The sequence below is a fragment of the Periplaneta americana genome, chromosome 12 (genome assembly GCF_040183065.1).
Source record: "Periplaneta americana isolate PAMFEO1 chromosome 12, P.americana_PAMFEO1_priV1, whole genome shotgun sequence".
Classification (NCBI taxonomy): Eukaryota; Metazoa; Arthropoda; class Insecta; order Blattodea; family Blattidae; genus Periplaneta; species Periplaneta americana.
Window position 1 is genome coordinate 23,999,140 of NC_091128.1, and position 27,242 is coordinate 24,026,381.

The 27,242-nt window shown below is 35.0% G+C and overlaps 1 protein-coding gene across 1 annotated transcript in view; it reads left to right on the forward strand.

Annotated features, from left to right (window-relative positions):
• The window catches only part of LOC138709948 (protein O-mannosyl-transferase TMTC1-like), a 1,156,611-nt gene that overhangs the window by 932,213 nt on the left and 197,156 nt on the right, over window positions 1-27,242 (forward strand). The window contains exons 12-13 of the mRNA XM_069840633.1: window positions 11,789-12,003; window positions 23,902-24,037. Of these exons, the coding sequence (XP_069696734.1) occupies window positions 11,789-12,003; window positions 23,902-24,037 (351 nt within the window). The remainder of the gene's footprint in view (window positions 1-11,788; window positions 12,004-23,901; window positions 24,038-27,242) is intronic.

Consider the following 27,242-nt stretch of genomic DNA (forward strand, 5'->3'; position numbering starts at 1 on the left):
AACATTGTTCAGGAACAGACGAACTGCTTAAAATGTAAAGCAGTGGTGGTGGTGGTGGTAGTGATAGTGGTCGTAGTAGTAGTAGTAGTAGTAGTAGTAGTAGTAGTAGTAGTAGTAGTAGTAGTAGTAGTAGTAGTAGTACTGTTATTGCAAGTTATCTTGAACCATACATTCCCTAAGTCTGTCTTTCGAACTGCTCGGTACGGCATGTACTCATCAACGTAACGGCACGGCCAGGATGCCCCTCCCTCGGGTAACGTGACTCTTTTCAGAAAACGTTGGTTCTTACACTTTACGGCTCTCTACTGTAAAATAATTTGTTCACTACAGACATCATCATCTCACGACACTCCGGCTTTGAGAGGACAACATGTTTTCGTAGCAGGTTTTAATTAACCTGAAATGAGTAAGTATTTAAATATAATAGTGTGTACACTCCTCCTCTCTCATCCGGGCTGAGGACCGGCAATGGCAGAGTTACTACAGCTATTTATATATATTATATAGGCCTACATAACTTACACTTAGAGCTGATATGTACGTACATATTCTTATAACAATATTTTACAGGCTTATTATTTTAATTTACATTAATTTACAATTATACACAACCCATATCCCTATCATTACTGCCATCATCGTCATAGTCTTCAACGCTTGGTCGAAAATTAATTATTATTTCGTCAAAGGCATCATCCATTCGGAATTATCTTCTTAATCGTAGATACTACTTTCTGAACAAGGTAGAATTCTTCGATTGTATCCCGAATGACATGTTGATCGAAGTCGTGTACTTCAACTTTACACAAGTCTTAATTCTGGAATTGAGTAATATGTTTTGCAGATCTATAACAAAATAATACCTTACAACAGTCATTCATTATGTCTCTCAAAGTACACACACTATTCTACATAACTATTATAGCAATAATTTCTAAACATTGCATACCTATTCTTTCTCGGAGTAGTGTGAGGTTCATTTGGTTGTAGGCTAATGCAATATTCTTCTTAATTCTCTTCACGGAACTAATACTTTTGCCAGAGTATTTAGCCGCTCTCTCATAATCCTCATCAAGAGGTTCAAGCAAACATTTGTTTAATTTTTCTTCCTCTCAACATTTAGTTATATTTGCGATAATTTCTCTTCCTCTGCTGTGGATAACTGCTTTACTTTTTCTCCGCGGTGGTATAATTTCACCATAATTACTCCCCTGTGGTTGCTGCTCCATGTTAACACTACTGGTACGCAGTGAAGGAAATTCCTCTATGTTTCTTGACAAGAGATTATGATGCGAAGCATGTGCAAACAACTCAGTTGGCGCTTCCTTCCCTCTTCCCCTCTGTTCTCTCTCAGAAAGTTCAAGATAACTTGCAATAACAGTAGTAGTATTGGTGGTAGCAATAGTACGAGTGTTGGTGGTAGTCGCAGTAGTGGTAATAGTGAGTGGTGGTGGTGATGGTGGTCGTCGTCGTAGTAGTAGTAGTAATAGTAGAAGTGGTGATGGTAGTGTAGTGCTAGAAGTGGTAGCAGGAGCAGCAGCAATAACAGTAGTAAAACAGAATACAGAGTTGTTTCTATATCTGATAACGAATTTGAATGACATCATATGCTTCAGGAGTCACACGACAGCTGAACTGTGGCGCGAGGTTACAGACCAGTAGTGAGTGATCTCATAGTCAGAGTACAGGGCGACTCACAGCAGAAAGACCCAAGAAAATCGAGCCTTTTTTGGAGGGATAAATTACAACCCTTTCCTATGCCAAGCACAGTTAAGTGAAAACAAAAGAATCCTGTAATAAACGAAGTTTCGTTATTTCTAAGAAAGGTATCTTCTGTGTACTTAATAAGATTGGTAAAGCTCGAATGGAATTAATTTGTATCATCTTTCGGAGTGCGGCGACTTGTAACGGGGGTGGATTTGCTTGCTTTTTTCTACTCTGGAGTTAATTTCATCCGAGCTTTGCCAGTCTTATTTGGTACACACAAGATGCCATTCTTGGAAATAACGAAAACACGTTTTTTGCAGGCTCCTATGATTTTCACGTAACTATATTTGACATCAAAAAGGGTTGTTATGTACCCTTCCCAAAAAGGCTCGATTTTCTTGGGCATTGCTACTATGATACACCGTGCACTCTGGTTATGAAATCACTCACTAGGCCGCAATTCTGCTGTCGATGCGATTCCTGACGCACATGACGTCATTCAAATTCGTTGTCAGAGATCGGAAACAACCCTGAAGAGTAACCCTAAGAGAGTGGTTCGTGGATATAATCCTTTTTCTCCAGTACTTATATATGAACGTAAATATTTACATAACAAATCCATACTCTACTGATGAAGTTATTTAGAGTAAAGAAGTCACATGAACTTAAATTTTATTCAGTTTTTTTCTATTATTAATTAATTTATTTATTTGGTCATATGTTATATTTACTCCTTTACTAATTATTTGTTCATTTATTTATTAGTGTATTTATTTGTGTATTTGTTCATTTATTTGCTTGTCTATTTATTTTTCTAAAACAAGGTAAAAACCCCATTTACAATGGACAGTGCAAATAATTCCTTGTAACATAAAAACTGGAGAAAAGAGGAGCACAGCACTGCCAATAAGGTTCCCTTAAGTCAACTAATTATTCTGGCTACCGTTGGAAGAAATGTGAATCCACATTGCTGTGTTCTGACGTAGCACAACACATCAACGACTTCACAAGCCAAACTCCAATTTACAAGACTTTTAAGGTAGCTAGACCACGCGAGCTCTGCAGTTCTATGTACAGTGAAGGATTTGAGTAGACCTACTGAAAAGTGAAGTAATTTTTAAAATCTGCTGCAAATGTCGTTATGTGCTGAGACAATAAAACCTACTAGAAGAATAAAAATACCACTGTTGAAACATTGATTATTCGTTAGTCTCCATTAAACAGAATAAGTAGGGAATAATTATTTATTCTACATATAAAAATAAGAAATGGAAAACTGCAAGGAAAAAAATTAAAATCCAGTATCATAAGAACGTAATTGTAATTAAATTGTAAGTTTTCAGATATTCTGTTTTGGTACGATGCAGTTTTCCCTCCATAGTTAAAAAAAGACAAGATTTCTATTTTAAAATTAAAATATATGTTGAATTAAGTTTAGTTGTTGAAAATCAAATCCATGGCCATACAAATTTTTATTCAAAGGATCGCAATAATGATTTCCGAAACTACAGATACATTTTCGTAAATCATTCAGAATTCATACATGAATGATTTTAGACTTAATGTATTGCTTATTAACGAACAGCTAGGTAATCTTTCATTTTCTCGTATATAATTTTATTATGCCCACATAGTATATTGTCTGTGATACTTAAATCAATATTAGAAATAAACAAACTTATACCATTTAACTGAGAAACCTTTACGTGGAATCGACACAAAAGAAGTTACAGAGCTTTACTAAACTCTGCAGAAGTGGATTTTTTTCTGAAAAAAATAGCCGGATACAAGTTATTGAGTGAAAGAAATGATGACAGATTGCATGAACTAAAAATTAAATCTGTAGAATTCAAACCGTCAGCGTACAGAAAGAATTGGTTACAGGACGTGACTAGGACGGATAGCATAAGAATTCCGGACCGGATGCTAAATTATCAGCCGAAGTGGAGGAGAGGACTGGGAAGAACTCTCAGGGGACTTTTGGATAGCTACGTTGAAACCAAAACGAGCAAACGTATGGCCTAGATTCGTGACTGGATTATGATGGTGATATAAGTACCCTGTCTGCCTTATGACAGACACTTCATATATTGTGACCAGTCAACTGAACTGAATACATATGAGAGAATTTGAAATGTAACAGACATTACAGTAAGAAAGCACCGTCAACCCGACAACGTACAGGTGCTTTTGATACCGGATATAGGGATTTGCTTTCTGGTGAGTCCTAGTGAAATTTATGTCCAGAACAGCGTTACTGGGACAAGTCTTCTTCAGTTAATCCCTTTTTCCCTGCCATTAATACACTAATTTTCTATATTGACGTAGCCCTGTCATTAATGTCCATTACGCTATATTTTTCTCAGGAAGAACTTTACAGCCTATCTCACCAGTAATTTTGTTTAAAAACGGATTAAATCATCATCATCATCATCCTTCACGAATTAGGACTCTATAGACCTGTTTCGGCCCCATCTAGCAGTCTTCTAAAAGGTCTTCCTGGTCGACGATGTCCTCTAGGTTTATAATGCATCATAATTTTTGGGATTCTTGAATTTTCCATTCTTCTTACATGATCTAGCCAATTAAATTTGTATCTGCTGATTGTTTCTTCCACTGACTCTACTTCTAATTGTTGTAAAATTTCTTCATTACTGCTGTCCTGAAAAATTTCATTTCCGTTGCTTTGATTCTGTTCATGTCTTTTTTCTTTAATGTCCAAATCTCGCTTCCGTATGAAAGGGAAGTATGCTAGTATATTATATATTTGTATTCTTGTCGATTTTTGTACTAATTTAGCTTTTAATGTATTGTTTATTATTCCTAGAATTTGTGTAAATTTGGTATTTTTCTTGTTCACATCTTTTTCATTTTGATAAGATATTTCACAACCCAGATAATTGAAATTTTGTACTTGTTCGAGGCATTGGTTATTGTGTATTATCTTACTTCTGACTGGATCTTGTCCTAAAAATGTCATTATTTTTTATTTTTGTGCTGAAATTTCCATCCCAAAATCTTTTAATATTTTATTTAATGTATATAATCCTCTTTGTAAATTATCCTCTGAATTGGAAATTATGACTTGATCATCGGCTTAGAGTAAGGTATTTAATGTTAGATCACTAGTTATTTTGATTCCTGATGTGTAGATTTGGTTCCATTTTAAAATAATTTCATTTATATAAATATTAAATAAAGTTGGTGATAGTGGACAACCTTGTCGAACTTCATTATTATCTAATTTTTTCTTTTCATGTTAGAGGGATGAAAACGGATTAAATAAATTGTATAATGAGTGTTCCACATAATTTTTACGTATTCTACACAGTTAGTTACAAATTTCCACTTTGCTGTTTATGAATTATAGATATTCCTGTTCACATTTCATTTTGTACACCTGTCATTCAAAACAGGTAGACATGAAATCATCGACTGTAGGCCTACACAAAAATACCAATACAATACTTCATTTTTCGCATTGCATAAAATGCGTTTTTGATGTGGAACGAAGTCTTTCTCCTCACTGAGTACTGTGATAACTTGAAAACCGACAGCCATGTAAAATGCAACCCTTCCTTGTTCTTCTTGTCTTCGCCTTCTTCTCCTTGTTTTCCCCTTGTTCTCCTTTTCTTCCCTTGGTTACCCTTGTATTCTACTTGTTCTACTTATCTTCCCCTTGTTCTCATTTTCTTCCCTTTGTTTTCCTTACAATACCTTAATACTTCTCGCAGTCCCTTTGCTTTCCTTGCATTCCACCTGTTCTTCATGCCTTTCCCTTTTTCCCCTTTTAATTCCCTTGTTCTCTTTGTATTCCATTTTCATTCTTGTCTTCCCCTTATTCCCTCTGCATTATCCTTGTTCTCGTTCTCCTTGTCTTCGCTTTGTTTTTTCTTATAGGCCTATTCCTTTTGTTCTCTTTGGACTCTTCTTGATATGATCTCGTTATTTAAAAATAATATAAGAAAGTAGAATACAACCACTGACGTTATTTATAATGTAGGTATTCTAAAAGATATAGAATAGCAGATGTACCTGTCTCCATGAACACAATGTAAGAAAGAGGAGAAAAGATGTTCATTGAATTGATCAACAACTTCGGGAAGGAAAACATGATTAATATTGTACATCTGATTTATGAAAGTCATTTGACTCTAAACATTAATCGACTCCATTAATAATTTTACGGAAATTTATTACACGCAATACAACTTAAGTTGGGACAAAACCAACAAAGAGGAATAAATACAAGTTTTGCTGTTTATGTCCTTAACGTGCGGATTCATAATATGCTACCTTATTGTGGGGCAATAGCATCCAAATAATCAAGATTGTTATTGCTAAAAGATAATCACCAATTCTCATTATTATGAACATTGCCGTCTCCTATTTATTCATGAGAAGATCCTGTTAATTATTTATATATTACTTAATTGTTAATGTATGTTAAACCTAATTTTACTAATTACACTTGTAACAAAAATGCCATGAACATTAAACCAGACAATTAAATACGTTTTATCAGCCACTATGTCTACTAACATAAACCGGAGAAAATTCTTAAATAATGGCAATAAAAGTACATAATAAAATATCCAAACATAGAGTATAAGTACTCTAAGCAGTGGTGAAATTGGATATATCTCAAGTTGGTTCATTAGTAAGTCCTTTTATGACAGACAAGAATGTCTTAATTCTGTATGTCCAATGTAAAATCTTTCATAGCACTTAGACAGACCGTTCACATTATCATAGTGTTTCATTTACAGAAGTAAACTACATGGAATCCTACTCGACACAACATGCATAACTTATTTTTTAGAGGGGAAGTGGACAAAGCTCGTTCTTTCCGGTACTCTCTAATTTATAGTAAATTAGCAATTACTCCTGGCAGTGTTATTGATAATATGTGGCGAATTCTACAGATATTAAGCTCTTAAAATATAATCTTCGTCCATAAGAAACTGTTGTGAAATAATCGAGAATTTATCCACAAAAATAATGATATTTTATTGAATTTATTAGTGATTATTTAATATATGTAGCCCTGTATACAGTATAAAAATTCTAATTATTTTAAAAAATTATTATTTTTCCACGCACATTTTACCTGCATCTTTTAAAAAATCTAGGCCTATACTCAACATTGAATTCAAAATAATAAAAATACAGTGAAAATAGTAAGACTATTGATAATATGCCTCTAATTCTGATTATAATTACAGTTGTGAAACATACCAACTAAAATGTATTATTAGTATTACGGACGACGAAATTGTTTTAATTATAATACGAGTGTATCGATTTCCGTTCTCTTTTTCTGTCTTATACTTGTCCATTAGCTGTGCCTCGATGATTGGTACAAAGAGATGATAATTTTGGAGTGTCTGATTACATTCACTCTACCACCGCAGCTCTGTTGCGCCGTCCATTGTTATAATTGCTGTTGAATCAGCTTGGATTATCTCTTGTCAGTTTTGTTACTGTTTATGGACTAAAGGCAGGCAGGCAAGCGGGCAGGATGGGCGATTTTAGTACTGTGTAATTTTAAAGGGAGGGAAAGTTGTGATGGATAGAGAGAGAGAGATAGAAGAGAGGAAAACCGTTGTAGTTGTTAGTAACGCAGTCAAAATTGATAGTGGCTTTGAAAGCTGAATTGAATGGGACCAAAAGCCATGTGAAGTGGCAGACTGTTTGCCTAAGCAAGAATAGTGGAGTTGATTGCATCCATTGTGCCGGCTGTATTGACAGTAACGTAACAGCTTTCACAACTTGTAGTACAGTTTGTAGAATACATCATTTGTCTTCTTTGCTTCCTACCTGTTCTAACGCGATCTGATTTTATCTTCACAGCAGAAACTTTGCGATCAGACATACATTAAAGGGATGATGGAGAATTAGAATTACAGTGTTCCATGGTCCTCTTGGTTATAATGGCAGTTTCGATATCAGACCAGTGTCTGACAATTTGAGGTTCTGCTTTTAAGATTAGACGGTATTGAATATCGTACAAATTAGGTACAATAGAAATATTTCTTACCGCTAATTCAGTATCGGCTCTTCCACATCGGAGAACAGCGTTCAAATTCTAGCATGTTCGGGGTACTGTCTTTTCTAATAATTTCATAAGTTCTCTATTATCATTTGATTGTGTTTACTTCTTATAATAATAATAATAATAATAATAATAATAATAATAATAATAATAATAATAATAATAATAATGACTTTATTTAACCTGGTAGAGTTAAGGCCGTAAGGCCTTCACTTACACTCAACCAGGATTAAAACTTGCTTACACAGTTGAACATAAAACTGGATCGGAATTAAGTAATTACATACTGATACAATTTAGGTACATAATGAGATCAAAAGAGGTAGTTACATAAAATTTACCTCATAAAATAAAAATAAACATAGCGAAATACATATTAATGTTGTTAGAATCAAATACGAATCACATAAAAACAGAAGCCGATAATTCAATAAAAAAATGCACACAGTAAAAATAAAAATAAACACATGAGTATACATATTAGTATTAGATTACAATTAAGTAGGATTTACATAATTAAACCAGAAACCGACAATTGAATAAAATGTACACAAAAAATAGATTAATAAAAAAACAACACAGTGGGATACATATTGGCGTTAAGTGATAAATAAACACGATTTAGATAATAAAAATAAGAAACAAAAAAAAAAAAATAACGTGGAACACATTCCATTAAATGTTTGCAACGCGTTAGGTCTGGCAACTCATCATAAGATATTTTTCTAATTTACATTTAAAGGAAATTAAAGTTCGGCAGCCCTTGACTTCAGGCGGCAGAGAATTCTTATCATCAAAACAAATAACTCTTGACTTGTTATATAGTTTAAACATTTCAGTGCTGATATAGGAGATATGGAATGCAATATGAAAAGAAACAAAAATAAATATTTTCCGACACTTACTAAAGGAGATCTTACCTAATTACCTTCTTGAGCGAAAACAAAACCGGGCTATGGTAATGATAACAATGACATTTGAACTAATGGTGGCGAAATGAGTCAGAGATCGAACGCCGAGAGGTATCCAGAATTTCTGCTGCTGCAATGAGTTGTTTAAAACTCCCGGAGTTCGCGAAACCTTTAACCTACTCTACAGTGACGGCCAGCTCAGAAGAATAGTTACGGATTGTAAGATTGACCTATACGCCAAGAATGACTACAAATTCTTAAGATCGCCTACGTTCTAATAGTTATTGCAGCCTTTAAGAGAAATTTTGAAACCAAAACTCTCTAGAATTCGTTTTCAGCAGTCTATGCAGTTTATGTTTGCCGTGTGTTGCACTTTAAACATATCGGATATTATTATCGAAACTAACAATTTCATGTTCCCAAGCATCCTGTTTGGGTATTTGATCACTTCTAGATACGAGTAATCTATTTACTTTTGAACCGCTTGACAGTGGTCCAAATCAGCAATCTGGGATGCCGCCAGAAATCAATTTTCTGACCTCATAAAATGAAATAATTATGCTGACTATACTCTTCATTTTTGGACTTCATAAAAGAACTAGAAAAGGTCTAGTGCTGCTTGGAGAGAACGTGATGATAGCGTAAACATAGGGAAACTAACAGCCCCGCATGAGTCGCGCGCTCACACAAAGTAATGGTGGTTGTGTATTTAGCGTTGTATTCTTCTACTGTTATTTAATTGAAATGAAACGAGATGTAAGCTTATCTTCAAGGTATATTCTATCAAGTAAAGTGATTGGTAAGTGCTATTAATGGATGTTTTGTGGTTTATTTGAAGTCTTTATAAGTCGTATAAAATCTCACATATTTCTCAAATTTCTAACTTTATCTTTTTAATTTTAAATAATTACTGAATTTTACCCTAATAATCTATATACTGTTTTATTTTGAGATATCTCTGCCTCATGTTGCCATATGTTTCATTTGCATTTAGTCGGTTTCCTAGCAGTTATTTGTCGACCTCGGTAGCACAGTGGGTATAGCGCTGGCCTTTTGCGCTCGAAGTTGCGGGTTCGATCCCGGCCCAAGTCGATGGCATTTAAGTGTTCTTAAATACGACAGGCTCATGTGAGTAGCTTTACTGGCATGTAAAAGAACTTCTGCGGGAAAAAATTCCGGCACACCGGCGACGCTGATATAACTTCGGCATTTACGAGCGTAGTTAAATAAACCATAATTTAATAATTTTTAGCAGCTATTCCGCATTTCAGGTGTCGAGGTTTCTGTGACGCGTAAGGAACTTTTCGACGTTCTGAGAATGAGATGCAAGCTGCAGCCATAGAATGTCCAGTCCCGTCAATATTTATATAATTTTTTAAAAATAAACATGGAGCACTTATCCATTAATGAAACTGGCAAGAATACTAAGATATTATCAGAGATATTAATTTCACAGTATGTTTAACGAGAGGGTGGGCGAAAAATTACTATAAATACTTTTCTTTGAAAAACAACTTTGAATTGCTGAAGGAAAGCATAATATTCGACATCAGTAGGCATACTGAACTCACTTCTGATACTAGCAAAGATCTATCTCGGGATAGACCAAGGAAACTTTTTTTCTGGTTCTTCTGAAAAGTCTAAGAGAAGGAAAGCTAAGAACACACTTCAAACTTAAAACGAGAAGGAACTTCCCTTTCTTACACAGATGATCTCACAGATCAAGGAAAGAGAGATGATGCTGATCTTTTCAAGGAAATAACAGGTACTACACGAAGGCGTGCCACCAAAATAAAAAGAGCGTACATGTAATCTGCCAAAAAGCCCATTTCACTAACTCTTGAGAAAGATTTGACTATTATTACGCGAAGGAATTTAACTAAGCATCAGCATTTATCAATCCGAAGAGCAGCAATTGATTACATTGTAAACATATATTATCCGCACTTTAAAATTGTACAAGCAAAGAAAGCTGCTATTCTTCTGAAAATTCCATAAAAAGTACAGACATCTCTTCCGAAATACAATTACATCATATATTAGATACAACTGTAAAACGACTAGCAGTAGCAATCGAGTTAACATTGTAAAATTAAACAAACGTAGTGATAATATACAACACAAATATGCTACCTGCAACTACTGTACAAGGTTTGATAAAAATCTGTGAGATAGGAGAAAAGTTATTACAATTGTCTAAATTCGCACCCATATTGGGGCAGTTCATTTTACACAAATGTAATTAGATCTTGTATGCAAAACAAATACGTATGTTACCTGCATCTGTTGTATAAAGTTTAATCAAAATTTGTAAAATAGGAGAAAAGTTATTACATTTGTTTAAACCGATTCCTACAATGGGGTAGTTTCTTTTACACAAACGTAATGAGAATAATTTCAAGGAAAAATTGTTCCGGGGCCGGGTATCGATCCCGAGACCCTTCGCTTAGCGCGCGAACGTTCTACCGACTGATCTACCCCAGGAACTATACACGACACCGTCACAATTTCTCCTTTTATATCCACATAACTCACATGAGCTCCAGGTACTGGAGGTACGTTAACAGAAAGCCACAATTTAAGTCACGCAGTATTTGTGTGCACTCATAGTTGAGTTCTGGCGTCTTGTCAGCTCATGTGAGCTATGTGGATATAAAAGGAGAAATTGTGACGGTGTCGTGTATAGTTCCTTGGGTAGCTCAGTCGGTAGAGCGTTCGCGCGCTAAGCGAAGGGTCCCGGGATCGATACCCGACCCCGGAACAATTTTTCCTTCAAATTATTCAAACCCGCTTTACAGGGAGTTACTACCTGAAAGCCAGATTTGTATAACGTAATGAGAGTTTGTACAGAAAACAAATATGTTATCTGTAACTAGTGTATAAAGTTTGATGAAAGTCTGTTAGATAGAAGAAAAGTTGTTAATTTTGGCCAGCTAGATTTAGGTTTTGAACCACTGTGCACTTATCACATTTTTCGTTTTCATTTCTGGATTACTTCCAGTTCGAATTTTGAGTAAAACTGTCTCAAAGTCAATTCATGTCAAGAATTTAGAAGTGACCCGAATACCAGCGCTGACTCACTGAATCAGTTCATAGTATTCGTTCTTGTTGGCAGGAAAGTGAACCGCAGCGAGGAGGCGGCGCGCATGCTGGAGCGCTGCGTACGTCTGGACGCCGCCTACACACCCGCGTACCTGCTACTGGCGAGGCTCTACCAGGGCCAGGAGGGGCGCGGGCCCGCCGTGGGGCGCCTGTTGAGGCACGTGGCGAGCTTACAGCCCAACAGTCCCGACCACCTGGCAGAACTGGCTGCCTGGCTACATCAGCAAGGTGAGGAACTGAGACCTAAACTCCGTTTCTGGAATCTGTAAAGTAAGTCGGCGCATTTGAGTGGACCCGACGAAAAGCGAATGGATGGAGCCTATCAGTGCGAGAGTGTGTTGCGGATTGCTAAGGGGTAAGATGCGCGTGGAAGAAAGTGATAGGTAGTGTGATATTAATTGCAGTTGAGTTGTGATAGAAATTATTTCCTTTCTGCAGTCGCTCGCTTCCTTCAAGCAATGCTTTCTCGCAGAGAGGCAATTGGACTGTTCCCCTCTACTCATCACTTATGCAAAGGACTTGTTTCGTCTCCTGTATTCTACACATTCTTAAATGTGTAATGTAGCAAGGTTGAACCACAGGTGGAGGACGGAAACATTCATAATTTCATTTTTTTTTAATGTTCTTTTAAATATCTGGAGCTCACTCTTTCATGAAACATTTCTTTCTTTAGTATACCGTAATTGTACAACAATTTTACCTGAAACCCACATAATCCGGAACAAATTTATTTCATTTGTGTTTCGTAAATATAGGGTAGGACAATTTTACTTGAAGCCCACTTATTCAGGAAAGGAACAAAGATCTCTGTTTTGCACGCCGTAGATCTACGACAATATTACTTCGCTTCCGAAGTTGACCATTATAGGAAAATGTTATCGTCCCTAAAAGTCTATCTCCCTTTGCCGGATATAAACCCTGTAACTCCTGATCTAGTGGCAGAATAACTATTACACCACCGAAGACTACATTTAGTCCACTGCTGTATAGTAACAGTTAACACATCTGACCGTGAATCGAACGGGCTCAGGTTCAATTCCTAGATCGGACAAGTTATCTGGTTGAGTTTATTTCCGGGGTTTTCCCTCAAACCATTAAGAATAAATGTTGGATAACTTTCGGCGCTAGTATTATCACTTTCACTTCACTCAGACGCTAGATAACAACAGCAGTTGATAAAGTGTCGTAAAATGACCACTTAAAAAAACTGCAGTGAATGTAGGAAGAATATATGTTAAGTAGGCTTTTAAGTTAAGTAGGCTAGGAATAGATAAAAGAGTGATGCTATGGAGCCAAGAATTCTTAAAAGGTAGAACCCAGAGAGTCAGAGTAGGTCACGAAATATCGAAAATTGGGAATCTAAATACATGGGTGCCACAGGGTAGCGTTCTGGGGCCATTATAATATACGTAAATGACTTATGCCAGAATATTACATCAAATGTGGGGCTATTTGTAGACAGCTGCATTATCTATAGAATAATTATAAATAATTCAGATGTGGATGCTATTCAAACGGACTTGAATAAAATTTATAACTGGGCATTAATGCATAGGATGAAAATAAATGGTTCTAAAAGTAAATCTATAACATTTCATTAAACCCGAGAGGAATCTAGCCTAAATTACAAATTCAGTGGTGTTGTACTTCCGCAAGAACAATGTTGTAAATACCTAGGAATGTTTCTGAACTCCAAACTTCCTTAGGAGAGCAGGTTGACAATGTTACGGGTAAAGCATGAAGTCACTTAACTTTATTATGGGAATCTTGAAAAAGACTAGCCCCAAATCCAGGAAAATGGCATATCTAACCTTAGTGCGATCGTTAATGGAATACGGAACTACATGTTGAGATCCGTATAGAATATATCAGATAAATTCCTTAGGAAGAATCCAGTATAGGACAGCTAAATTTGTTAAAGGTAAAAGAGAAGACGGAAATGATACGATAAAAGAACTTAAACGGAAAACAGACGTAGAAAAACTAGAATAAAATCAGTGTATAGAGGAAATCTAGGTCAAAAAAGCATGGATAGACATAACGGCTCGAATAGAGAAGCCAACGTACTATGGTAGGAACGATCATGATTTGAAAATCAAATGTAGGAAACAGAAAACGGATGTAGATAAATTCTCATTTTAAATAGAACAATAAATGATTGGAATGACCTACATGCAGCGGTGTTTGAGTGTTGTCCTTCCTTAAGTAGATTCAAGAATAAGTTAAAACGTTGTGTATAAAGTGTAAATTAAAATTAAGTTGACAGTTTATTTTTAAGGTGGCATGTATTTATTTAGCCTGACGAGTTACGCCCTTGTTTTGATTTGTAAATTATTTAAAAATAGCTTGTAAGAGGATCTTAGACTAGAAATGTTTAGTTTAAATGTAGTTCTATTTATAAGTATGAATAAGAGTGTAATAATTGTTTATCTTATTTGAACTGTTGTGTCAGTGAAGCGTGATGAGTCAGTAAAGTTATGGTTTTACAGTGCAGTGAATAGTTCCGATCAGTGATAATTTATAGTGTCAATGAAATGTGTTCTAAAATGTCAGTGAAATGTGTTACATAGTGTCAGTGAAATGTGTTATATAGTGTCAGTGAAATGTGTTATATAGTGTCAGTGAAATGTGTTATATAGTGTCAGTGAAATGTGTTCTAAAGTGTCAGTGAAATGTGTCATAGTGCCAGTACAGTGAGTGAGATGAGAGTAAAGTGAAAGATTATTATCAATACCAATGTGAAACTTATGTAGGGCCTTAATATATTTAGGTTGTAATGTAAAATTAGGTTCACTTATTAATTAGGTTATTTTATGTCTTATTATTGATTGTAACGATTGTGTATAATTGTATTGTGTATTCTAATTGTATTATGTATATAATGTATTGTGTATCTAATTGTATTGTGTATTGTATAATAGTAGGCCTATTGTGTATTGTAATTTTATTATGTATTGTTTATATTGTTTGTACTACTGCCACCGGGTGCTTGCCCACTTGCAGTAAATAAATACATACAGATTGACCGAGTGTGAGTGTAGTACTTCCCATTGTCATTGAGATGGAATGATCTGGGGGGGGGAACAAGATGGATGAAACACATAAGTGTAGGATACTGCAATGACAGTTTAAATGTAATCCACTTCATCAGTAAAGTAAGTAAGGCTATTATTAATATCTTCAGTAAAATGTTACAGAAACTTGAACAAAATGTTCCATTAAAATATGATAGTAACATACTATGTTTAATTTATGCATGTGAGTGACGATAACACATAGGTTATATGAGTGAATAAGCCTCATAGTAAGTGTAAATATCATAATCATTATCATCAACTTCATCTTCATCATTAGTCAGACCATAGGCGTCATGGATTTTAATGTGGATAGCTAGGCTTACAATAAAATGTATTATAATATTACAGTGAATTGCGTTGAAATAGTGAATGTAACATAATCGACGAGAAATGTTGAATAGACCTATAGTATTTCATACACGAGGTATAAAATTTCATCAATTAGTCGAGTGTAACGCTTCTGTAAGATAAGAGTGCATGACTTCTGTGAAGAAAGTTATCAAGACTCAGTGGCGTATACTGGTTAAAGGGTTTGGGCTACCACTGACCCTATTATTACACAAAATATATTTTTAAATCCCTATAATAAAATTCCTTACATATTTATGTGAATTCCAGACGTCTTGATTGGGACGAAAATACGTTGATGACTTCGTCATTGAAATTACAGTTGGGCCACTTGCAAAGTTTCTGTAGAAATGGCTTTTCAATGGACATCAGTGCCAAGCCGGATAAACGTTCTTGTGTATGAGTTGATCTACAGTAGGATTTTATTCTCTTCAACGCAGAAAATGTTCTTTCTACCGATGCTGACGTAGCTGGTATTGTCACAATTGCCAATTTAAGGACTTCAGGAATAATTTGGTTCAGCTGGTTTTCATATATGGCAGATATTTCATGGATAGGTTTGTTCGAAAAATCAAAGACTTCTGCTGAATATATTACACTTAATTCATTTTTCAAACGTATTTGATCAAAGTGACTGTTATAGGACTGAAATAATTTGTTTAGTGCCTCATTCGGGAAGTTTTCTCTATAAGCAGAAAATTTTTGAGAATCTAGAAGATTTGTGAACTGAAGCTTTCCATAATCAGAAAATCTGTCAGAAATTTCCATGTGCATACGATCTAGTATGCTGTAGTACAGCTGCCTGTATTTCAATTCATCATCTCCTTTTCTTCGCTTTAATGGTGGTTCCATTGTATTGTCTGAAGAATTTTCATTTTCCATATTACTTCATATGGGCGGAAACCCACTACGTCTGAACTCGGATATAGTATTTTTTTTAACTTTGATACCTCTTGCAAGTAGTATGCTATGTCTAGACTTTTTGTCTGAAGAATATTGTAGAGCACATCTGTATGTGCGAAGACTCTAGCATAGACTTCAAGAAGAAATATATTCTGAAACTGTGTGAAAAAATTCTAATATCCTTGAGCCTGCACAATTACAGCATCATCCCAGTTTTCTTCAGAGTCATTACAAATGATATTTTTAAAGAAAGCAGTCAGTTGTTCTCTGTATTCCTTTACTGTATTTACAAGCCGAGATGTAAAATTCAATCTAGTTGGTGCTACTTTTGGGAGTTTCTTGTTCATAAATTCCTTGAGTTTTCTGATCTTTTAGGAGATGATGAGAAAAATGCAGCTAAACCCGACAGTGTTTTGAAAAAAATGCGGCATTCTGGAATGGATGAAGTAGTTTGTTGCAAAACTAAATTGAGAACATGGCTGTAACAATGGACAAATAGTGGTTGCGGATACTTTTCTTGAACTTTTGTTTTCAAGCCATTAATATTTCCCGCCATAACTGAAGCACCATCGTATGTCTGTGCAATTAACTTATTGCCGACATTGTAGTCTGCTGTAACACCTTCCACATGCTGAAACAAAGCAGCAGCAGTTTTGTCCGAACTGACATTTGTGAATCCTATAAACCGTTGTTGAACATTGGCAATACTGTCGACGTACCTTATAACAGTGAACAATTGACTCCGATTAGAGCAGTAACTTGTTTCATCAACAACAATGGCCACAAAAGGTTTTATGTTCTTTATCATAACCCCACTTATAGCAAATATTAAGTATTCTGAATTGCGGGAGAAGTACCACGAAATACTGTTGAACTCTCAAGATGATTGGCTAGTAAATGGTCAAGTTCACTTAAGGAACTTAAATATTCAATATAATTTCCTATATTGTCTGATTCCACACTCTCGTTATGACCCCGAAAAGCCAATTCTTGTTTTCCTAGAAAGCAGACTGCGTTAATAAGACGCAGTAAAATCTCCCGATTTTTTTTTTCACAAGAGCATTGTGTTGGTTGATGTGTAGAGCTTTTTGCTTATCTAGCTGTAAATCAATTCTTGTCTTCCCAAAGTTTGCAAAGTTCATGCTACTACAAATATGAGCTTTTGATTTGTCGTATTCTAGGACTGCCGTTCGAAGGGAGTTCATATTAGAAAACCCCTCTTTTGACCACACATTAGTTTCGCGGCTAAATAACAAACATGGCCAGCAAAATAGTTTAGACAGTTTAGAACTACCACACAAACAATTCCACTTACCATATGATGTTGAAGTGAAATGGCGTGTGTACTCACGCTGTTTTTCTTTTACGTCCATGGACAAATTTAACTCAGGAGTTGGTCTTTCCATTTTCACAATTTCAACTTTCTCGTTGTTATGTACGACGGTTAAAATGCACTTTTAATAAACCTTCTATTACACAGTCATTTTCAACACAAACCTCTCCAGAAACTTGTTCTGCCATATTTTTCACAATATCACTTAATTGGGAACTTAAAAACTTAATAATTCACAATTAATATAACTCTTAGACACTCGAACAAATCACAGATTTAAAATAATGCACTGCAACAACACAATCACATTCAGAGCTAGCGTACTAAGCGTATTGTTGCTTCGCGCCTGCGAAGAAACCGATCACGAGAGCGGCAACTCACACGCCTACACTGCACGATAGAAACAGTAGGGGGCGGGGGATGGGCAGTTGTGCGAAGGACAGCGCGAGCAACATGAAATTAACCCGGACTATAGTAATAATTATAATCACATTTGAATTAATGATAACGAAATGAACCCGACGTCCATTCCCGAAAGTTACCGAGTAATTATGCTTAAGTTGGTTAAGGGAAAATCTCGGAAAAAACTTTAACCGGATAACTTGTCCCAACCAAATTTAGAATTCGGGCCCACTCGTTTCACGGTCAGACTTGCTAACCGTTACTTCATATCGGTCGACAAGCATTAAAAATAATACTTAGAAGAAAATGTAAAGTAATAATAATAATAATAATAATAATAATAATAATAATAATAATAATAATACAGGTAATATGATAAAAATATAAGAAATGTAAGAAAATAGCCTAAAACATATAGGTAAAAAACATAATTTTTAAAATTACAAAAGTTAATATAAATGACGCGAAAATTTCCCACGAAGATATATGAATTAAACAATTTATTTTAACATAGGAGGAAGACCTGACGAAGTCAACCTACATTAGATAGAAAAGTAAAATAGAGAAGAAAAATAAACTTGGCAAATGGATGACGTTTGTTTCTTTATGGTTTATCCATTACCTTTTAATAGCAGAATACATTTAGATCTCATAATTCTTTGATTCCTTATAACCTCACTGTCTTCTTTTTAAGATATATGACCTGATTTTGTAACAGTGGTCAGCACTGTAAATAAGTAACTACGCTGTAGAGAAGCACAGATTGCAGTACAGAATGTCTGATCTGATCATTTATGGATTGCTGTATTAGTGTCAAAGGTTGATGTACTGGAAAAATCTTCGTGTGGGTTTGAGAGTCCATGCACATCTTCCGTGACCAGAAAGAAGGCACCGGACTTCCTAGAATCCGGTTCAACGTATTAAAGTGTATGAGATGATTTATTAATGACAGGTGTGCCACATCTTTTCTCTGTAGTCCGAGCCTTTCAAGAGATGGATTAAAAACTAATGTCCCTTCCATCCACGTGCCTTAGGCGCTTCAATATTCATTGGATCACGTAGAGTCCTTCACTTTATAGACGAAATGATGAGACAACCGACAAATATATTTTGGAATGAAGTGTTATTAATGTGTTGCCATTTAATTATGTGAGTTAGTACTTCAAAATCGTGTCCCTTTCTGTGACGCGTGTTGATGTTGATTTTAAAGTAGAATAACATGATTAGGTACAATTCATTAAGTTTCCGATATATCGTAAAAGTAAAACAAAAAGAAAGTAGTTTAGTAGGCAAAGTCCACTATGAGAAAGAAATCTGTGTCATAAAAATGACACCTTTTCTCATTACATGTTATATACATTTTGTGTCAATTGAATAATTATTTATAATGTCAGTCTGGTGTAATTTGTAGCTAGTCGACGATGTCTGCAATGGATGGGGAAAGAATTGGCCACCCTATGCCATTATCTCCTGGCCTAGTTTCCTCATAAGTGGTGCCTTCTTGGTATCACTTGTGAAATTCAGAACTGTCTTGGGACAGTCGACTAAACAACATTTTTATCAGTGATAATGTCGGTCTAGTTTAATCTTATGCTATTATTCAAAAGCAATGTCGTAATTAAACCTAGGTAATGTTTTTCTCCTAAAACTGAAGGCAAATGAAATGAAGTATTAATATTACTGCAAGACCAGATACCATGCATTACGTATTCTACAATAACAGCCATAGTCATGGAGTTAAATGACCATGAAATATTGGTATTTCTGTAAAAACGACCAATGTCAGTTTTCCCGCGATAACAACCATAGTCAGATGACAGTGGTTGTTTTTCCTTGCAAGCAATATCCGACATTTTATTCATTGATTCATTCATTCATTCATTCATTATATTCCATAGATATTACATTAGCAATGAAGCTTTAAGATGTGGAACATGTCAAAATTTTACAATATTACAATTACAATTTTTACAAATTTTTACAATATTTTACAATTTTTACAGTTTTACAATTTACTAATTTTCTACAATGATGAGGTGAGGTCCGAGGGTTCGCCAGAATATTACCCGGCATTTGCCTTTTGGTTGGGAAAGCCTCGGAAAAACCCAACCAGGTAATCAAATCAAAGGGGTGAAATGAAGTGATGCCGAGGACTCGCCATAGACCATCCGGCTTCAGTCCTACTACTGCAGCACTACTCTTCCACCAACAAAGCTCCAAGATATAAAGCGATTAAGTGCATTCCTTCAGAAGCCAAAAAGTAGACTCTTCTACAGACAGATGGAAAAGAGTCCACACGACACTGATGATGGTGGTATTGATGTAGTTGTAGATGAAGAGGACAATAGTGATGGATCCAGTGAGTGAAAACATACAGTCAACTATGGAATTTGGAATTTAGTTGTTCAGTCCTACATGAAGCTAGTGAATATCACCACTAAATAAAGTACACTCTTAAAGGTATTTGCCTAAACTATGGTAGAGGAATGCATAAAAGTATAAGTATACTTACAAAGTATAAGGATACATTTTGTTTCATGAAGTAAATAAATAAGATTATTTTTAAATTATTATTTCAGGAAAAAAGAACCATTTTCAAGATGTTTTCATATTTTAAGGGCGTAATTTTTAATTTTCAATAAAAAATACTTCTGCAATATTGTTTCTTTCTTATGAACAAAATGTATGAACGTATTACCAAGCTTCATTGTAGCTTACAATCACATTTACAATGTTTTTATTACTCCTGAAAATTTTACTATTTTGACATTTGTTATTTCTGCCAAAAACTCTTGAATTGGAAAGTTGTCTCGTCAGAAAACAAGCATGACTAAAAAAATCTTGGTTTTCGTTAATGCGCTCAGGGATCTCATTGCAAATTTGTTTCGCTTAGATTTGACGATTAGCTTAATTTATTCCAGAAACTGCATATCTAATATTTGTAATTCTTATGTTGCGTAATCGACATACAACAATTACTAGTGTCATCCACATCAGTTTGAGTTGAACTTTCCAATACAGATAATAAAAATATTTCTGCGAATTTTACCTTTCTTTCATAGACATTCAAATTCAAGGGAGTTCGACAGAGCCGACATATAGACCTATTTTTGAGATCTCAGAGAGACAATATGGTTTACGTAGACGTATGTAAAGGTCCACCATTATGGCTCAGTGCTCCATGGTTTACTGTAAGGTGCAGACGGAAATTTATCTCCATTTCGTGGGGCTGGATGTTTGCCCCTTGTCGTGGACTTATCCTTGACGTCTCTGGAGTAATGGAAATGGAATTTTTGGTACTACAACGGCATGACACAAGTCAGCACTGAACTCACTTTTCTGGGATAAAGTCCAGAAGACCTTCATCAGGAATGTCAGCTTCATTTTAGACGTTCCATCCACATTTTCTCCGTGCAAAGATCTTTGCGTGTGTTGTGTAAAGTGAGATATTTCTTCGCTGGATACCTGTCTTGACTATCTGGAAATTCCCCAAGTTTTGGATAAGGGAAGGTCAGTTGACATCCCAATCCAATTCTCCCGGCTATGTCTGATAGACACATCTACCAACGGTAGATTTGTCTTTTCGGTATTACTGTAGATTGAGCGTAGTGCAAAATAAACCCGTCTAGTAAAAAAAAACACAGTCTAGAAACATTCACAAGCCTCGGAATCAGAATGGAGAAAGTTTGTGAATGCGCCAAAACATTCTGAGATTTGAACTGTCAAGGCAATAAGGAAGTACAGTAAAATGTTATTATGACGAACGCCAGTATAACGAAATAGTATTACGAAATTATTTTCTGTCCTCTGCCTTTTATTCAAACAATTTAATGTTAAAATATTTCATTATAACGAAGAGGAGAGGAAGACACAGGGTTGGATGGATTGATGACGTGTAAGATCTGAGACAACTGAGAGCGAAAAGATGGAGAAAGAAAGCTTTTAACCGAGAATAACGGACATCTGTTATCAAGGAAGCTGAGGCTATATTCAAAGGGCGTAAACATACAGGACGATTATGATTTTTATTATATACAAGACTTTCTGCAAAAATTTAAGTTACAAAATTAAATCGTTCCAAAATAGAATAACCCCAAATTTGGGGAAAAGGAAACGCTGAACAGCACCAAATAACAAAACTTAAGTCTTACAATGCGATATCAATAATACGTTAAAAATTGGACAATAAATCGACCAGATAAAAATGTATAAAGAGAAATGAAATTCTTGTGTTGTGTGGCTGAATACGCACTACATAAATGACATTTAATAGATGGGATATAAAATCAGACACATGATCGATACAAACACAATTTAAGAACTGCAACAGAAAAACTCCCAAAGATATTCATAGGTTATCTAGTAATTCGGAAGACACGAGTTGTCGAACACTTTCCATCTCATGGGAAGGTGAATTGTACATAGAATGAGAATACTCATGAGCTACATGATGATATAATCATATTATGATTATGATGGTAATACTAATAATAATAATAATAATAATAATAATAATAATAATAATAATAATAATAATTATTATTATTATTATTATTATTATTATTATTATTATTTATTTTTTATTTATTTATTTATTTATTATTTATTTACTTACTTATTTATTTATTTATTTATTTATTTATTTATTTATTTATTTATTTATTTATTTATTTATTTATTTATTTATTTATTTATTTATTTATTATGTGATGGACAACAGCCAATGAAAGTCCAGAACAGTATACTCGTACAATTAATACAATTAACAACAGTGATACAAATTAACTACAAAATTGTGACAACAACAAAAAGAAGAACAAGGATTACAGTGGTTAATTTACAACAATCGATACTATTAGATTTTATAGAAAAGAGTTAATTCTTACAGAAAGTATTACCAGTTTGTGTAGAAAAAATGCAAATAATATAAAAGCAAATGACATTGCCATACTCTAATACTTCTATACATTGAATGGATCAATATCGCCTACATGCAAGTTAGCATTTTTAATACATCCGGAGACCGGAGAGATAGATTTAGATTTTCAAATATACTATAGAAAAGTTTGTGATGTCTCACGTCTTTCGTCGGAATACGAAAGCTGACACTGTTTAAGAAATATTGACGTTTAATGGCACCATTAAGGATCTCACATAAAAATAAGTGATCGAATTCATGACGCCTAGCATACGAGCATCGACATTTAAAGTACTTGCGTTTCTGCTCATAGTTATACACGGGATTATTAGGCAGACATCTGTACGAACATAATGAAATAAATTTCCTTTGAATATTTTCAAGTTTTGCTGAATCAGTAGTTGTAATAGAGTTCCAAACTACAGATACATGTTCGAGTTTCGATCCCAATAAACTATAACTTAGTATTAAGAGAGAGTCAGGTGTTAAAAAAGAACAAGTAATTAGCCCGTATTATTCCTAATATTCTTATTGCATGGTTATAAATATAATCAATGTGGTTGTGAAAGTATAATTTATTGTCGATTAATATACCGAAGTCTCTAATAGTCTTTTCTGTTAATTAATATATTTTTAGACGATATTTATATTTTAGTGTAGAGTTTTTCCGTGAAAATGATATTATGAAAGTTTTGGATTCATTAATCATTATCTCGTTACCAAATGACCAATTGGTAATTGAATTAATGTCTTCTGATGAAATTGAGAGTCAACATTACTTTTGATTTTACGAAGAATTTTTAGATCGTGAGCGAATAATAAATAGTCATAGCTTATTCTTTTGCAAATATCGTCAATGAAGATTATAAATAAGAGAGGTTCCAAAGTTGAGCTCCGGGGCACACCACGAATAATCTGAAATGCATCAGAGGGAGTGTTCGAAAGTCGTACACATTATTGTATATCATGTAAATAATTTTGAAACCACATGATAATAATAATAATAATAATAATAATAATAATAATAATAATAATAATAATAATAATAATAAAACCATCTGGCTTAACCAAATAGTGCACGACTATTTTGACATAAGGCGTATTCTGTCTAGCATAATAAAAAAAAATCATTTTCTTTTTTCCAGGTCGATACTGGGAGGCTCTGAGTTATTACGAGAAAGCTCTTGCAGTGTCGGCGACGCATCGTCCCTCGCTACTTGGGGCCGCCAGAATTTTGAGAGCCAAGGGTCAATGGCCCAGAGTTCACCAGCTTATGATAAGGTAACGTGAATTTAATGTACGAGTATGTGTTTGTACAATTATCCTAGAATGTGGCAGGTGAATGTTGTTCCATGCTTCTGTTTACTCTGCGGGTATAAGTTCATTTTGCCGTTCCTTGTTTGGTTTCAAGTTTTACTCGTATTAACAGAACCAGTGAAGTATTTTCTTCCAAAAGAGAAAGGTTGGAAGATCCAAAAGTCCCAGATCGAAAGTAACGTAGATTGAAATTAATATACGTACTATATGAGCCGTTCAGAGCAGAAGTGGTGTAAGTCAAAATTGGGTTTAAAGTAAAAATCCTGTAAAATACATCGCAAAGTAGCAATTAATATGTCATTCGTGCTATCCACTGACTACTAATAGTTAAAATAAATTGAATATTAATTGCTACTTTGCGCTGTATTTTACAGAATGTTTACTTTAACCATCATTACCCATTTTTGACTTACATCACTTCTGCTCTGAACGGCTCATATATAGGCCCTAAAAAAACTTTTTTCTTAGTGCCTTGGTTTGTAGACCTGTTCTTGAGGTGCGGTGATTCAGAAAATGACATTGGCTACGCCGTATCAGCTCTAGTTTCTTAGATATTGTTGAACTTGTATAATTATACGGTATATATCATAATTCTCCTTTGTTACAAAATTATCTGTAATAACGTCTAGGTGGTTTTCATGGAGCCAAAAAATCATTCTGATGGCTTATTTTTTTATTGTTAATATTACAGAAATCAATTGAAGTAATCATATCCCGATCTACCTTTAGCTATGAGTTCTGTGCCGTACTCGCATCTTTTACTATTCCACCCTTCCATGAGTTAGCACAGTTCTCAGAGGATGTATCTTATAATTATGTCTGATATAGCATAAGATAAAGAAATTGGCGACAGATACAGTGATTTTCAAACAGCTTCACATATGAACGCTTTGACCAGAACGAATTGAGTGACCTGATTAAGGACTATATCTTTTTAAGGTGTCTTCTGAATTGCTGGCCTACAGACTAAAGGAAAAGAATGTACTTCAGCCTGGAATGAAATTATACTTTATAGAAGGAGAGAAAGAGATCTGCTGCCTTTCTCTTTTTTTACTGAAGACAAACATATAGTATTCTACAGCGACTTCGGAGGCTTTCTGAAGAAAATAGGTGTATCAGAATATACTCCAAGTGAATGAGTCCTTTTATTCGACAGTTAAAAACGTAGTTTGAAATGTGTTCTTTTAAACAATGACAACAAATACGCTTCCATTCCAATCGGTCATTCCACCACGATGAAAGAATAGTACACCGGCTTCTCTGTAGTGTTGGAAAAGATAAATTACCACTTGCATCTGTGCAGACTTGAAGATGGTTCATTTTCTTCTTAGTCAACAAAGTGGCTAGTCAGAATATCCTTCCTTACTTTCTATACCTGTGGGATAGTAGGGCTAAACATGTGCATTGGATAAAAAAGGATTGGCCTCGAAGGGAAGATACTGTGTTTGGAAAGTACAATGTTATAAATGCACCTTTGATAGCGCGAGACAGAATCATTCTGTCACCATTACACTTAAAATATAAATTAAAAACTGTGAATAAAAATGGTTGGTGTTTTGAATATATGGCGCATAAATTACTTGGACTTACCACGGAAAAACGGAAGCATAAATTTTCGATAAATGACTCACATTTCATAGAATAAATTAATGAAATCTAATCTTTTGCCTGATCCTCATTTGTTCTTCTTGTGAAAATATCCTTGGCAACAAGAAAGCAGGCAACTATACTAAATTAGTAGAGGATATGCTCTTTCATTCAATGGATGTAAAATGAGTATTAATGTCCATATTCTGCACATTCACTTAGATCAGCGGTCATCAGCACAGAGCACCCTGGGGCTAGAGTCTCTTACCCGCGGAGAACACTGTGCACCCTGGTGCACTAGTAACTGCTAGCGGGTATGCTCTCTACCTCTTCCTGCTGGACGACGGGGCACACGGGACGGCTCCGCTTACCCTTTGCACATTTCAGCGAGTGCTGACGACCAATGACTTAGATGGTTTTTCAGAAAACCTTGGTGAATTTAGCGAAGAACCTGGTGAAAGATTTCACCAATACATAAAAACAATAGAAGGTAGATGCCAAGGAAGAAGGGATGCACACATGATGGCAGATTACTGTTGGAACATTATGCGGAATTATCCTGGCAGATCCCACTCTCGAAGTCTTACTAGAAAAGGAGCCTCTTCTGTGTCGAATGACTGGAATGTTTGTATCATAAACTCGTGCTTTTCGATTCAAATAAGTAGATTTAGTATATTTCACGTTTATTATAATTCTTAATGCGTTTCTTTCATGCTACAAAGAGATTAATTAAAACAGTGCCATAAAATATCTTGAATTTTGACGACCGACCAGAGTGAATAGAAGTATATGGCATTTATGCTGTATCTCAAGAACTAGAGCTGATAGAGAAAAACTGGTGCCTTTTTTTGGAATCAGCGAGTCGAATAAACTCAGGAACAGGTCTAACATTGGAGGCACCAAAATGTGTGTTGGCCAGTGAAATCCATGACTATACAGGCTTTCAAGCACTTTGAACTTCCCAACGATTTTAGCTTATTTGTCTCTATCTCAGTCTTAGTTCCGGTCTTATTTATTTTTTGCTTTACAGTTCTTCGCACTTCATCAGTCCACTTTTATTTAGATCTGTCTTTGTGCTTATATCCTCCTGGACACTTGTTAAAGGCCTTCGTGATGCAGTTCTCTAATATTTACGACATCCTATCCACTTTTCAATGAGAACATTCGGTTTGTTGTATTGAGATTTCAATAATTATTAATGTCTTCTTTTTTTTTTTCCAATTACAGTCACCTCAACAATTACCTCCTTCAACTCTCATTTTCTGCGCTAGCAGATCCATTACTTTGAGACACACATGCAAACGAATTAATATTCGCAGTAATATCAAAGTCTATACTCCGCGTCAGTAGCAAATGCATCTGAAGGTCAAATCCAATGCCTTGCCCCTCCACTCCGCGAGCCTTAAAACTTCATGCGATGTAGTGAGTGAATGTTATCTCTACCTCAGCCCACGCATGTCTTGAATCAGCATAGATCACGCGGTGTGAAATGGTGGTGTTATATGCGTACAAGGAAAACATCAGTCTTTACCGATAGCCGTATTGAAAGCGCGTGTTAATTATGCAGTGTGATTGCTCTTTT